This window comes from Chanos chanos, chromosome 9 (genome assembly GCF_902362185.1).
Source record: "Chanos chanos chromosome 9, fChaCha1.1, whole genome shotgun sequence".
Lineage (NCBI taxonomy): Eukaryota > Metazoa > Chordata > Actinopteri > Gonorynchiformes > Chanidae > Chanos > Chanos chanos.
In genome coordinates, this window is record NC_044503.1 from 25,647,004 (window position 1) to 25,662,140 (window position 15,137).

A 15,137-nucleotide genomic window follows, 5' to 3' on the forward strand; every position below is an offset into this window, starting at 1 on the left:
AAGAAGGTATGAATGATTAGTAGAGATGTCTCACTGGATGGCGCTGTGTCCCGTATGACAAAACGCATGTGACCGGTGTGGAGAGGCGTGGTTTGGATGCGACAGTCTAGCTAATACTGTAGTCTAAAATGCATAGGGAACAATTGCTTCAAGACCACACGACTACATGTTCAGACTACAACACTACGTTTGCATTTATAATACAAGTTTAACATCGACAGAATAACAAGGCGAAGACAAGAAGAACAGAACGTCGCGGGAGAACAACCGGCCAACTAAGAAGGCACGTTATGTTGTCTGTGTGTAATGTGTTATGGTGCATAAGAGATTTGTGCGGGCGGTAATATGTAACGCTCACGCAAGCGTTTGGTTCTAATCACAGGGAAGATTGCGGTTCGTTTAGATGAGTAACTCTGTGTATTTGTAAGACTGCAACCATTCGGGTGTTAAGCAACGTGAGGGTAGAGTTCACCTGTAAATACCCCAATACCGAGCAGTGTTGTTGAGCTGCCCTGTTGCTAGGAGACCTTTGACAGCTGAAATGTAAAAAGTGATTGTGGATACGGCTCAGTGGTTCAGTTCATGAAAACAAGATAATCTGATTTTCGACCTTCACGCTCGTCTTGCAGTCTTACACGATGTGTAGAGCAAAATTTTGCCAGGATAAACAATGTTGTAAGCAACAACTTCAACATAGAAACTGTGGATAAGACAAGAACATATGAAAGCAAGCACTGCCCTATTTATGGTTTTGAAACTTGGTCATAGTAATGGGAACAAACTGTTGGTAGATCGTTGCTACATTTCTCACATGGGGGTCTCTCTAAATTCACAGTAATGCACCATGCATCTGGCAGTCCTATAACGTGTAGGTATGAAGCATGCTCCTTCTGACGACTAATTCTGTACAGTAATGATATTGGCTTCTAATCTCTCTCTCTCTCTCTCTCTCTCTCTCTCTCTGTCTCTCTCTGTCTCTCTCTCTCTCTCCCCTTGTATTTCTCCTCCTACTCCTCCTTCCTTTAGTGGCTGCAGCAAGACGTCTGAAGGTCATTCTATAATCAGATCAATAACTCCTGGGACTGTACAGACATGGGAGGACGTTAGAACCAAATGAATCCGGCATCGGACCGTCAGCAGCCTGCCTCAGGCCTCTGACTGTCACATGAGTGTGTTCCACGGCACAGTCACAGACAGAACCGGAGCAGGAGGCATGGAGCCCTAAAGCCACACTAACTCTGGATAAACTTCAGGCTGAGAAGAGGCGAGTAGTAATCAGGATTGGATGCAGTATTACGGGATAGTCATTTTTCATTTTCCAAACCATATTAGAGTGTGCCATAATACCTGATTACAGCGTAACACTTGAGGCTTTAGTACAATGATGTGGCTTCATTTTCAACTTCATGACAATAAAGCGGCCTGATTTATACTATGATAGAAGTGGGTGTTGTATTAGACTCTTGCTGAATTGCGAGATGTCTCAGTTATTTTTTTGTTATTCATACAAAAGGCAGTAGTGATACACAGTGCCTCTGTCTGAAAGAACTCGCTTGCCTTCTGTGGTTATCTCTTTTGGATATATACAGATTACAGTGTAGCCACTGTTTTAGTTTGAATCATGTGCTGTCTTTGACGTTCACTCTTTTTCTTTCAGTGGTTGTAGAAGACTGCCCCTCTTCCTCCGCTCTGCAGTTGGAGCATGCCCTCAGAGACCCTGCCCAGGTACAAATCTGCCCACTCACCCAAACTGACTCGCTAACCTGTGAGAATGATGCGTTCAAAAACCAATGGGAAACTTGATAAATGGGCTATCTCCAATCCTGAATGCTGATTGGCTGGAGTGTGAAAAATCATACTCTATGACACTTTAACCCAATTACCTTACCATGCATAAAATATCAGCTCGGCTAACCGACTTAGAGGTTATCAAAACGGAAATTTCTGTTGCCTAGCAACAATGTTGCGTTCATGCAGTACTGTCTTTGTGCCCAAGGACTATTTTTTTGGCACAGGTATGAATTACAAATGAACGTGTCCTTGGTGTTTTCTTTAATATGTGGTATCTGTCAGTGCTAAAAGTTATTATCTTTTACCATAATCATGTTAAAGCATATTTTACTGGCGTCGCTACTGACTTTTTTAAAGTCTCAAGTTTGCTCCAGTAGCATTATTTAGCCTGTTACTATATTTGATTAGCAGGGACATGGTGAATGGAGGTTAGCTGAGATCAGAGTCACGTGAAAAAAAAAAGCACTTGTCTTCTCTCTCAAGAGTATTTATCCTGGTTTCCCCGTCAGCCTCTGCCAATCAAGCTCTTTTGCTAATCCTCACAGCCTCACCACTCTAAGTTACCCCAGCTGGACAACAACCACTACTATTTGCTAAGAAGGTTACACCGAACATACTTAAGGACATTCACAGCTCTGAAACACCATTTTCAGAACTTGATTTTGCATGGGTGCATCTGAAATTCACCAGCTGCTTGTATACATTCTGAGTACAGATGCTTGCTTGCTCACACACACACACACACACCAACACCATCACCAACATCTTGGCCAACATTGTGTCCCATCTTTCCCAGTACACAGGACATGCTGACCGGACAGAGGCTGTGCCAGTCCAAATCTCACCAGGACTCCGTCCTCTCTGCCCTCAACCAGCAGCGCAAGGACGGCCTCCTCTGTGATGTCACACTGGTTGCTGGGGAACAGAAGTTCCATGCTCACAAGGCAGTCTTGGCGGCCTGCAGTGATTACTTCCGGGTAGGGTTTTTGTGTGTGTGTGTGTGGGGGGTTTTTTTTTCGTTCAATTTGAGCTGGACACTGGTGTCAGTCCCTTTTTATTCCAACTCTGTCACTTGAGGTCATCAGTTGAAATGAGTGTAACATGGATATAATAACTATGGAAAATGTTGCGTCGTTTGGTATTCATGAAATGTATAGAATCTTTGAACTGAAATTGAATTGATCCAGCTCTGTCACGTACGGTAGGAGAAACGTGTCAGAGATGTGCTAGGTTGTCTTTGGCCGCGTTTCGACTCACTCGAATGGTGCGTATCACGTGCACACACACACACACACACACACACACACAAACGCACGCACACCGTATAGGAGCCAGACAGAGCAGGCAGGGAATGGGAGGATCCTGAGATGCATCAGTTCAGATTTGATTTTTGGAAGTTAAGTCGATTAGACACAGGGAAAAGAAACCTGTGTCTGAGTAGGAGACATGTATGAGCTCTGAGAAGCCGAGAGATTATTCAGGGCAGGTATTTTTACTCTAGTAGTCTAAGAGAGATGGTGAGCTGGCATGGACTATAAGAACAAGGCTATTTTTATTATTTCTCTCTGTTTTGATTGCTGTACCCCCTACATCTCTGACGTATATGTCTTTTTATTCTATGCCAGTGCTGCCTGTTCGTCATTCTCAAGTGAGGAGACCCGCCCAGCTAATGCTCAGCTGTTTGACTGGTCTGGTTGCCCACTCACTAGATCCTTCTGTCTGTACTACCGTACCGTGACCTGTCGAGTCATTTCATGTTCAGCGTTTGACTTTATATTAAGCATGTAGGATGTGTATTGATTATTGTTTGCTCTTTGAAGTCTCTTTGGCTGTGTGCAAGCAAATGCTGTGTGTGTGTGTGTGTGTGTGTGTACACCTACATTTGTGTCTGCTCATTTTATCTCTTTTTCACACGTACACACAAGCCCAAATCATTGGCTTGGAGACATCTAAAAACATATACACACACACACACACACACTAAGGAATCACAGGAAGTCACTGAACAGATATGACAGTATAATGGGGGTACAGCACAGTGTGTGGCTAGCCAAGCTCCAGCTCGCCCAGTGTTTTGTGTGTGTCTCCCCCTGTTCTGTCACGTTAGTCCTTTAACGTCTCTGAGCGCTGTGTCGTGGGATATCGCGCCTCTCCAGGATCTGACATGCTCGCTCTGTTTGAGAAGCCAGGGATGTAATCTCAGCAGGCCTCAGCGCTTGCGGCAAACAATGCTACACTGACAAGGATTTCTCTGCAGGAACCTGTAGAGAAAAGCTTCTACACAGCTCAAGTACGAATCAGCTGAACTGAGAGCGTATTAGATATATATGTATGTATGTAAACTGTACAAATATATATGTACTACCAAGCAGCCCACACAACTGATAGACATCATAGACAGTGCTCACATGCACTAATGATGCAGGATTACCAGTGGTCTAATATCTACTGTGATGGTTGGTTGAACTTTTGTTATGCTTTTAATTGGTGTTATTCCACATTCACACAAGTTAGATAGGTGTGAATGTGTGTGTGTGGCTATGACTGTGCGTCTTTGCCACTGTCTGTGTGTGTGTTTGTGTGTGTGTGTGTGTGTCCTGTCCATAGGAGATGAAGAGTTTTAATTACCAACACTCAAATTTACTGTAATAAGTATACATGAATGCATGGTGTCGCACTGTCCAGGGTGTTTCCCCACCTTTTGCCCAATGAATGCTGGGATTGGCTCTAGCACCGGGTGACCCTGATTAGGAAAAGCGGCTTAGAAAATGAGCGAATGTATAAATGATGTCCTATCACTCCGACTTAGGCAGTACATGCTTACATCTAATCTATACGATGTGCTCTAGAATCAGGCCATTTAAAGTCGTCTCCACCGCAGTGTATGGCGCAAATTTTACAAATTCACACAATCCTACAAATACGTCAGCGCTGAAACATAATCAACACCAAAACTACGACATCTCTCTTTTTTTTTCTTTTTTTTTCTTTTAACTCCACGACGTCGAAACGTCTCGCCCCTATAGCGGTCTGAGCGCGTCGTCGCTTGGCTTTGTTTGCATCACGTTCGCTGACCGCACGCTCTCAAGGTCACAAAGCCAGCCCTCCAGATGGATGAGTCAGACCATGACTCCTTTGCTGGTCTGTGGCCCTGTCCAAAAAAAAAGAAAATAACCTCACCCCCCCCCCCCCCCCCCCCCCCCCCCCCCCTCCACATCCCCAACACTCCCATGAGGGTTGCATTTGTGGTCTGTGGTCACTCAACCAACAAGTTTTTAATTACCACAGTAGCTAACTAACAAGCCTCAGTTCTAATTAGACAGGCCACAGTTTTTTTTGGACACTCTTTTTTTTTTAAGCAGAACGGTGTGAACAGAAGTCAAATCGATAAAGTCTCTAGGATGCAAAAATAGAAACAAAGAGTACCCATTTTCTTTCGGCTCTGTGAATGTTCCATGTTGTGCTCTTATTTCAAGTTACAGGGCCAACAGATTGCCGAAAGCTTTGCGTCAACGGTCGCTTCTCGTGTGGAAATCGCATGAGGCGTCTAAAATGTGATGCGAACCAATGCCATAAAAATACGTAAAAATAAATACACGCATTTGAAAGAATAACCCTCATTACGTGTGCGATCAGTGTGAATTTGCCTCATTTGAACTGTCTCGCTGTTGCCGTGCAGAAAAGGGGTGATTAAAGAGGGTTTTTATTTGGTTTGTAATCTATGATCTGTGGTCCTCCCTCTCTTGGCGTGTTCCTCTGGCGGTCCGGATCAATGTCTCTTCCTCACACCCGCTGGGTGACATCCATCAATACCTTTGATTAGTCAGTGTCTGGCAGAGAGCACAGTTTGACCATGCTAGCCTCTTGGTTTCTGTGATGTGTCTGTGTGTGTATGTATGTGTGTGTGTGTGTGTGTGTGTGTGTGTGTGTGTGTGTGTGTGCGTGTGTTGTTAAATGATGTCAATTTCACTTTAGTGTGTGAGCTTGAGTCGTAGTTTGATGCCTAATTAAGACTTGAATGAAACAGCTAATGAAATGTGTTTGTGTGTGTATCTAATCAGTCATTTTCTCTGTGTGCGTGTACGTGTGCGTGCGTGTCCGTGTGTGCGTGTGTGTGTGTGTGTGTGTGTGTCTTCAGGCTATGTTCAGTCTGTGTATGGTGGAGAGTGAGGCTGATGAAGTGACACTACAGGGAGTAACGTGTGTGGGACTGAAGCACGCCCTAGACTTTGCCTACACTGGTCAGGTATGTCCCCCCCCCCCCCCATCTCATGTCTCTCACACGATGTCCATTCACCTCGCTGACCCACAAAAATAACAGTGTAGGCCCTGTTTCCCTTCAAACCTCTGCCTATCAGTCTATTGACTGCCAGTAACAGTGCTTCATCTGCCAACAAGTCAGGAGGTTTGCTGTTGTTCACAAGCATGTTCGTGGAGACTCTCTGACACGGGTTCAGTCATTACAATCATGTCTGTTGGCGTCGACGCATCAAAAGTCCGGTTTATTTTAAAACCCGCGGGACGAGGTTGCGAGAATAGCGAGCGCCGGATGAATAATCGTATGTCCCCATGGAGACGAGCGGAGGACGGTTGTATGTAGGATAGAACCAACCAACTTGTGCGTGTTAGTCCGTCCAGACGTTGAGACAGGGAGTGGTCGAGCGTGGGTGCGTTAATCATCCAGGCGAACGCGCAGCTAAAACCACACCAACCTGCATAGATACACGAGGGCCGTTCAGCCATTTCTGCCAATACACACTCAGACAAAAATCAAAAAAGCATGAAAGTGCAGCTGAAAATAGAATTTTTTTTTTTCTTGCCTGTAAATAGAGCCTAGTGTCCGTTCATTTGAATAAACAGAATATCCAGTAAACCCATTTGTAAACATTATCTCTGGGCAGGGTTAAAAGCCTTAATGATACTTTAAAAACGAATTTAGTTTTGTTTGTGTACTTGTATGTGGACAATTATTTATAAATGCGTCATCATAGATAAATATATTTCCTGAAATAAAGCTGCTGGCAACTAAAAGGCAAACTGAAACCTGAAAATGATTAAAGAAAGACCATCAAAAGATCAGTACCGGAAGACACTGACTAAAATATACTCTCTTGAATCACTCATTTTTATCAAATTCGTGAATAAATAAGAACAATACATAGATCTATATGTGTGTGTGTGTGTGTGTATGTGTGTGTGTGTGTGTGTGGTGGGGGTGGAGGATTAGGTGTAATCAGGTACTGAGAGAGGCGGACTCTGAGTTAGAGAGAGCCGGCCCAAAACGCTGTGTCTCTGTTAATCAATGAAATATGTAACCCACTATTAGTACCTAATTATCCGACCGCTGAAATATTAATGCAGAAATGAATCTGTGTGGTGCGTGCCCATGAAGACTTATCGTTCTCTGTAAAAGAAAGTATTAATAATTCAAAGAATGTGCATATACTGTGCAGCAGGTGAACGCTGTGATCGGTTGCTTTGGTTTCATCGTGTTTCTTTAGCCCGGGTTGAGTCGTCTGTTATACAGCTCAGAGTTTTTAAGTGCTCTCTCAGCTTAACTTTAGAATGACCCACATGCCCTGACACCACCCCAGGGTTTGGCAAAGGCAATACATCAGGTCATCTCACTCAGGTCCCCTTTCTCTCTCTCTTTCTCTCTCTCTCCCTCTCTCTCTCTCTCTCTCTCTCACCCTCTCTCTCTCTCTCTCTATCTCTCTCTGTCACCCTCTGTCTCTCTCTCTCTCTCTCTCTCTCTCTCTCTCTGTCTCTCTCACCCTATCTCTCTCTCTCTCTCTCTCTCTCTAACTGTCTGTAGATCATGCTGGAGCCCGGGGTGATCGAGGACGTCCTGTCCGCTGGAAGTCATCTACAGCTGCTGGACCTGCTTGGTCTTTGCTCACACTACCTCATACAGGTGAGTCACACACACACTTGCACACACACACACACACACACACACAAAGACATACGCATAGACATACACATACACACTCACACACACAGCTTACCTTTTCCATAAGGGATTAACGACATTAAAATGAGACATTGAGATAAAACCTCATGGAACTGAGGTTTTCAGGGGGAACGTACGCCACCTGCTGTCAGAGAGAACAAATTACAACTGAATGAGTAAATCTTTTTAGACATGGCCACAGTAAAGGCCAATGACAAAGGACATTTAAGTGACAAATGCTGACATGATATAAACACGTGTCATGTTGTGAATTATGTTAGATACTTATTCTAGAAGGTTTTCCTACATTATACATCAAAACATTTTTTTTCTCTCACAGAAAATGGAATGACGCTGTTTCTGATGTGTGTTAATGTTGTACTTTTAGCATAAAGCTATACGTCTCTAAGATATGTAGTTAGTTGGTTACAGTATGTAATTTAAAAGTTGAGTAGATAAACTGAGGTATTGTAATTTGTCTGTGTGTTTTGTTCCTTATGAATATTCATATTAGGTTTGTGAGCAGCTTCAGCAAAGGCCAACAGATGGCAGTCTGCCTCCATTTTCAATCCGACTCTGGTTTTCTCTCTCTCCCTCTCTCTCTGTTTCTCTCTGTCTCTCTCTGTTCTTCTTTTCTTAGCTCCCAGCTCATTGTTTCTCATCTGACTGTTTTTATACTCCTCCCTCACTGTCATTTTCATTACTGTCTGTCCTAGATGTTTTCCAACATCACCCCTTCTCCTCTCTGTCTCTCTCTCTCTCTCCCCCCATCTCTTTCTGTCTCTCTCTCTCCATCTCTCTCTGTCTCTCACTCCATCTCTCTCTGTCTAATTATAATAGTGATGACTTGGTAGAACCGTGCTTATATGTTTTTGATTACTCTGAGACACATTCACACAACTGGTGCTATGTGTGAATGTGTGTGTGTGATTATGACGGTGCATTCTTTAACACAGCGTCTTTACATATAAGTGTGTGTGTGTGTGTGTGTATTGGTCCCATCCGTAGGAGTTAAACAGTTTTAATTACCTGGACCTGTACCGCCTGGCTGACCTCTTCCACCTGCCTGTCCTGGAGGAGGCTGTAGTTAATTTCTTGGTGGAGCACCTGTCTGAGCTGCAGCAAAACAGACAGGAGGAAGTGCTCCTGGTCCCCTATCGCCTCCTCAGGGAGGTGCTCAAGAGCGACCGACTCACTTCCCTCAACGAGGAGGAGATCTGGCAGGTGCGTGCTCCTCACGCTCTGACGCCTCACACTCATTTGTTCACTGGCCAATCCATGAATTCAGAGCCACAGTAAAATATAGTGCGGTTAACGGTTTATAATGCATTTTTAAATTGTATTCGTAAATCGTCCAATACATTATTGCACACAGATACACACAGCAAAATTTGCTAGTCTTGATTTGCAGTGTAAAATGTTATGGTTTTGAGTTGTTAAGTTAAGTTAAGTCCATTAACTCCGTAGCCATTGAATTGACTCTCTGGAGTGTTGATTTACATTAACAGGTAAAAATGTGTTTATTATAGTCTGCACTCACCAGAGCAAACTGAATAAACACTGAGGGTTCATTTGAGAGTGCTGAATGTGCTCTGCAGTCATTGAGAAACCTTTTTGCTTTGTTCTCAGTCACATTCAAAAATGATGCTGTATGTTCTCACTCACATTAAAATGCAGCCATCCCCATCGCCTGCTACAAAATTCATACGGCCCTTTTATTTTTTCTCTCTCCTTCCCCTCCTCTTTTAGAAGAAGGTGTGCATCCATGTCTGTGTGTGTAACTGCAAGCGTGTGTGTGTGTGTGTGCGCGTGTGTGCGTGCACGCGTGTGCGTCAGTGTGTGTGTAGGGAAAGGGGGTATGGGCGGGGTGGGGGGGGGGTTGTGGTATGACTGTTCATTTGCACCAATCAGACTCCCCTCCATCCACCCCCCTCCTCCCCACCTCAGTCTCCCTCTGATTAGGCCCACCGTCGCTCCATCAGGGCTCCAATTCCCCAGCTGTCACTCCGGCCGCCCCACTGATTGAAAACAATCAGGCCTCTGATGGTACAATTACCCTGACCCCCTTAACCAGCCGCCGCTGCTATAATCAGGGGCTGATTAGGCTGCTTTGGGCCTCCTTCACTTTGCGGAGAAGGTTAATTTGGGCATCAGACGGAAGCGTGATGGGCACTGAGGCCGGTGGCGTCGTTCGCCAGCCAAACGTGCGACCGCCGGTACTACCCCCGATATAGTTTGCCTGTCAATCATCATCGTCACGCAGAGTTCTCAGAGTCTCACGCTCTGGAAATCACATTTTCTTCCTCTTTTGTTTTTTTTTTCTTTTCTTTTCATCCCTTTTCTTTCTCTCTCTCTCTCTCGGTCTCTTGCTCACTCTCTTTTGCGTTCACTCTCTCTTTTTTTGGTTGCGGGTGCGGGGTGGTGGGGTGGTTGGGGGGGGGGGGGGGGGAGTTAATTTATTCTCTACCCCGAGGAAGTTCTCTGATCCAGCATGACGTTCACAGTCAACAGACGGTGCAGCGCTCACACCTCTCTCCCTCTCTCCCTCTCTCTCTATCTCTTTTTTCCCCTCTCTCTCTGTCTGTCTGTCTCACTCACTCTCCATCTCTCTCACTCTGACTCTCTTTCCCTCCTTCACGGCTGTGAGAAGGAGGGTGAAAGAGAAAACAGAAAAAATGGTGTTTCTGAGTGAGAGTGAGTGAGACAATGAGAGAGAGAGAGAGAGAGAGAGAGAGAGAGACTATAAGGATAGTAACAGAGGATGTTAACTAAACAAAAATGTTATAGAGTAACATAAGACAGAAAGGTTGAGACAGTGATGGAGAAAAAAAAAAATCAGTCAGTTAAACTGGGATAATTTTCCACACAATCATAGTGGGTCTACTGCAGAAAGATCAGAGTAATTCAGTGGAGTGTGTACGCGATAGCGCGATATTCGTAGTCGAACATTAAGAGTGTGTCTTTTTTGCATGTGTGCGCACACAATGCCCGTAGGTCAGGTGGAAATGAGCACAGCGAGGGGGCCATGTTGTGGGTAATCTCTAAGTGCTGTAATAAGTTCTGTCTCAGGTCTGATTGTGTTAAAAGCCACTATGTCTCTCTGATAGATGCGCCATCGCGTATCTCAAGCCATCTCGCCCACGTCCCCCAGTCAGAGTCTTCTAGCTACAGCGCTCCACTCGCTCCGGAGAGTAATATTAACAGTTAAAAAAAAAAAAAAAACACGTATATATAGTTCATACTAACAGTCCCACACACAGCTGAAACAATGTTCCTTTTTTTTTTTTTTTCTCTCCAGTTCAATTAACTACCTTTAGCCCTACTCCTCGCTTGCGCTGAAACCCACAGCACAGTTCCATAAGCGCGCGTGTGTGTGTGTCTGTCTAATTCTCGGCAGGGACGCGAGTCCTGGCTCTGTGTGTGTATGTGAGACAGAGTCTATCTGATTTACATTCAGAAATCTCCGGCAGCATACTATGTATAACAACCCCCCCCCCCCCCTCCCAACCCCAACCCCCACACCCCCCCAAATATACACACACACACACACACACACACAGAGCGTAATACAGTGGAATTAATGTAAAGTAATAAGGATCTGTGGATATTTTTTCCGCGGAGGCAGAGGCACGTTCGTCCTGCCCACCCTGTGTTGAACTGCGGGAGTATTCTATCATATGAGCAGCGTGATCTCTTGATCCTGACGCTGCGCGGAATACTAATGAGCTGCTCTCTGCTTTACTGCCTTAGCTGCTGGTTTGCTGGCTGGAACACGACTGCAGATATCAGTATGCCGACGACTTGCTACAGTACGTACGCTACGGCCTGATGGAGGTCCCGGCGCTACACCGGCTAGCTCGCGGACACCCGCTGATCCAGTCCAGCGCCGCCGCGGCCGCGCTGGTGGAGGAGGCGCTGGAGTACCACCGCGCCACGTTCGCTCAACCCGTCCGCCAGACGGCTCGCACCAGGCCCCGTTTCCAGTCACTGACGCTCTACATCGCCGGCGGCCGCAAGCGGGAGGTTAGCCGCGTCAGGGAGCTACGCTATTTCAACCCGGCGGCACAGGAGCAAGTCCGCGTGGCCGGCGGCTCCAACTGGAGCGAGTTGGCGCCCATGCCCGCCGGGCGAAGCCACCACTGTGTGGCGGTCATGGGTAACTTTTTGTTTGTGGCGGGCGGAGAGGTGGAGCACGCCACCGGGAGGACGTGCGCGGTACGTAGCGCTTGCCGCTACGACCCGCGAGGTAACCGTTGGACCGACATAGCGCCGATGAAAGCCTGCAGAGAACATTTCGTTCTCGGGGCACTGGGTCAGTTTCTCTACGCCGTCGGAGGGCGAAACGAACTTCATCAAGTCCTGCCTAGCGTGGAACGCTACTGCCCCAAGAGAAACAAATGGACGTTCGTGCAGTCTTTTGACCGCTCACTTTCCTGCCATGCCGGCTGCGTTGCCGACGGTCTACTCTGGGTGTCAGGTACAGAAAAACAGAGGCTTTGACACGGAAAGAACTAACACACCCACACAAATACAGTCTAATACACAGATGCTCATACTGATATTCCAAATATATGTACACGGGCAGAACTTTTCCTCCCTTGGAACATGTATCTGAATGCTGACTGCTGCCAGGTACTCAAATTGATAACCCGAAGTCAGTTATCTGCCTGTACATATGTTTATGAGGGGAGATATGAAATTTGATTTTAATAACCGGTTGGCAAAATGATCACAGATGCCTCTGTTTTCAGGTGGTGTCACAAACACGGCTCAGTATCAAAACAGGCTGATGGTGTACGATCCAGTCCAGGCAAGTGTGTGTATGTGTGTGCGTGTGTGTATATGTGTCTGTGTTCTATACAATAACGAATGCAATAGACACACCTAACTAAATAACAGTCACTTGCCCATCGTAAGCCCTGTTTTTTTTTTTCTGGTTGTGTGGGTCACTGTGTAGAAGAGAGAGAAAAGGAGAGCGAGAGAAGTAGGAGATTCATTGGTATTCACACAGGCTTCTCATTCACCTGCCAGGAACACCAACCCCCCACCCACACTACCCTCAACAGATGGCCACCCGTCAGTTCCCCCTAGACACACACACGCACACACACAAACACACACACACACGCAAACACATACTCAATCACCCACACACATTATGTACGTACCCACCATGCTCACGCACAACCACTCATAAATGTATGGTTGTATACACACACTCACACACACACACACACACACACACACACACAAACAGATGTATCCCTTAAACCAATATTGCTCTGGTCCAGAAGGTTGATACTGTATATCTAGACAATTTATGCTCTGTGCACTTGCACAATATGCCCTAAAGACTACCCCATACACAAATAAACCACTCTTTTCCTCTCTCTCATTTTTCTCCCCCTTCTCTCTCTTTCTTCTCCCTTTTTCTTCCCTTCTCTCTCGCTCTCTCTCTCTTTTTTCTCACTCCCCTTCTCTCTGGCTTTTTCTCTCTGCTTTTTCTCCCCTCTCTCCCATTCTCTCTCTCTCTCTCTCACACACACCTCTCTTCCACATCTGTCTTTCTCTTTCCATCCCTTTTCTCTTCTCTCTCTCTTTCTCTGACAGAATCAGTGGCTTGCCCGTAGTCCAATGATTCAGAGGAGAGTCTATCATGTGATGGCGGCTGTGAGGAGACAGCTGTACGTGTTAGGTGGAAACGACCTGGACTTTAACAACGATCGAATCCTGGTTCGACACATCGACTCGTACGACATCGACATGGACCAGTGGACCCGCTGCACCTTCAGTCTCCTCACCGGTGAGAACCTTCCAGAAACCAGCCAAAAGTCAGCAAACACACAAATTATACTGCAGACCTTCGACATCACATGACGAAAGATACATCGCAGGCGTCCGACCCCACGCTCTGTAGTGTTTCTCCACCACGGGCGCGCTTTGAGAAATGTTCAAAATCTCTCATGACAATGCCTCGCTTTTTTTAATTGCAGATTGTAGTTTCCAGCTAGATGAGAAATGCAACACTCATATGTACATCGCGTAAGGCAGTTTAAGCTGACACACTAGATTACGTAGGTTATAATGGCAAAATGTGTTTTTCAATGAGGTTTAATCATTCTAAAATGGTTCCAAAGATTTTTTTTTTTTTTGAATGATTTTTTTTTTTTTTTCACAAACCATTGGAGGGAAAACTGTTCTAACCACCACATACAACTTCCTCTTAAACACTAGTGCAGTCCCTACCGCAGCTTCCTTTTACTCCAAACTATATTTTCCCTCGCACAAAACACTTCTTTTTTTTCTAGCTTTCTCCCTAACACACCTACACGCTTTTCTCTTTCCAAACTCTTACCCGAGGCAAGCCTAATAACAAGCCAAGTGGGGGCTGACACGGTCTACACCACTGGCTCACAAAAACCTGCTCTACTGCACACCCCCCCCCCCAAGTGGTCAAAGGCAAAAAAAAAAGAAAAAAAAAAAGAAGACCTCAGAACAGGCTATAATTTCCTCCATAAAGCAGAGATGTCTGTTATGCTCACTGCACAGGCCAGAATGAAGCAGGCGTAGCCGTGCACGACGATCGGATTTATGTTGTCGGGGGATACTCAATCTGGACCAATGAACCGTTGGCTTGTATTCAGGTGAGTTTGGTGGAAAGATATGGGGGGGGGGGGCGGGGTTTGATGTTATATATTTCCCTTTTGATTAAGGTGTCAGAGTTGTGTGTTTGCTTTTGATAGGTCTTGGACGTGAGCGTGAGGGGAAAAGAGGAGGTGTTTTACGGACCGACGTTACCGTTTGCTTCCAACGGCATAGCGGCGTGTTTCCTACCCGCTCCTTATTTCACCTGCCCCAACCTACAAACTTTACAAGTGCCCCATCACAGGATAGGGGCCCTTTAACACACACACAGACAAAGTTCCGAAATATCTCGTAAAGTGTAACATTGAAAAGATCTGCTCTTTATACCCTTTAAATCAAAGTTTGGGAGATTTGAAGAGAATCTGCGTTGAGTAATTACTTGTGTAAATATGAAGAAAAGGAGGATCTATTGTGTGAAAAAAAAACGTTACATTACTTCCATTAAGTGTTTGGTTATTGGACGCAAGCTATAAGTGAGTCTGTCACGTGCGACAAAAAAAACAATTTGTCCGTGTCGTCTCCCGAGTAAAACCACCGTTTACGAAAGGGCAGTTATATTCCTGTGCCAAACTCCATAGTCCTCCTCCGCTCCAACATGTCCAACGCAAAGCCTAACACACACACACACACACATTTATAAAAGGTAAAGAGGACAATCTCTGACAGTCAATGGACTGGGAAGAACTCTGTGACCAGGTCCATCAGATGGACTTCCCGATGATGATGATGATGATGATGATGATGATGA

The 15,137-nt window shown here is 45.5% G+C and overlaps 1 protein-coding gene across 1 annotated transcript; it reads left to right on the top strand.

The window, feature by feature from the left end:
- Positions 1-1,702: 1,702 nt before the first annotated feature.
- Positions 1,703-14,649, top strand: klhl32 (kelch-like family member 32). The gene is made up of 10 exons (XM_030784909.1): positions 1,703-1,725; positions 2,588-2,768; positions 5,930-6,037; positions 7,607-7,705; positions 8,753-8,968; positions 11,495-12,221; positions 12,496-12,554; positions 13,355-13,547; positions 14,294-14,388; positions 14,488-14,649. The coding sequence occupies exons 1-10, from the start codon at positions 1,703-1,705 to the stop codon at positions 14,647-14,649; spliced, it is 1,863 nt and encodes a 620-aa protein (XP_030640769.1).
- Positions 14,650-15,137: the final 488 nt, after the last annotated feature.

Excerpts from the sequence above, each read along its gene's own strand:
- klhl32 (XM_030784909.1), top strand. The coding sequence starts at position 1,703 with ATGCCCTCAGAGACCCTGCCCAG. Across the intron at positions 1,726-2,587 it reads CCCTCAGAGACCCTGCCCAG|TACACAGGACATGCTGACCG; the intron begins GTACAAATCTGC and ends CATCTTTCCCAG. Across the intron at positions 7,706-8,752 it reads GCTCACACTACCTCATACAG|GAGTTAAACAGTTTTAATTA; the intron begins GTGAGTCACACA and ends TCCCATCCGTAG.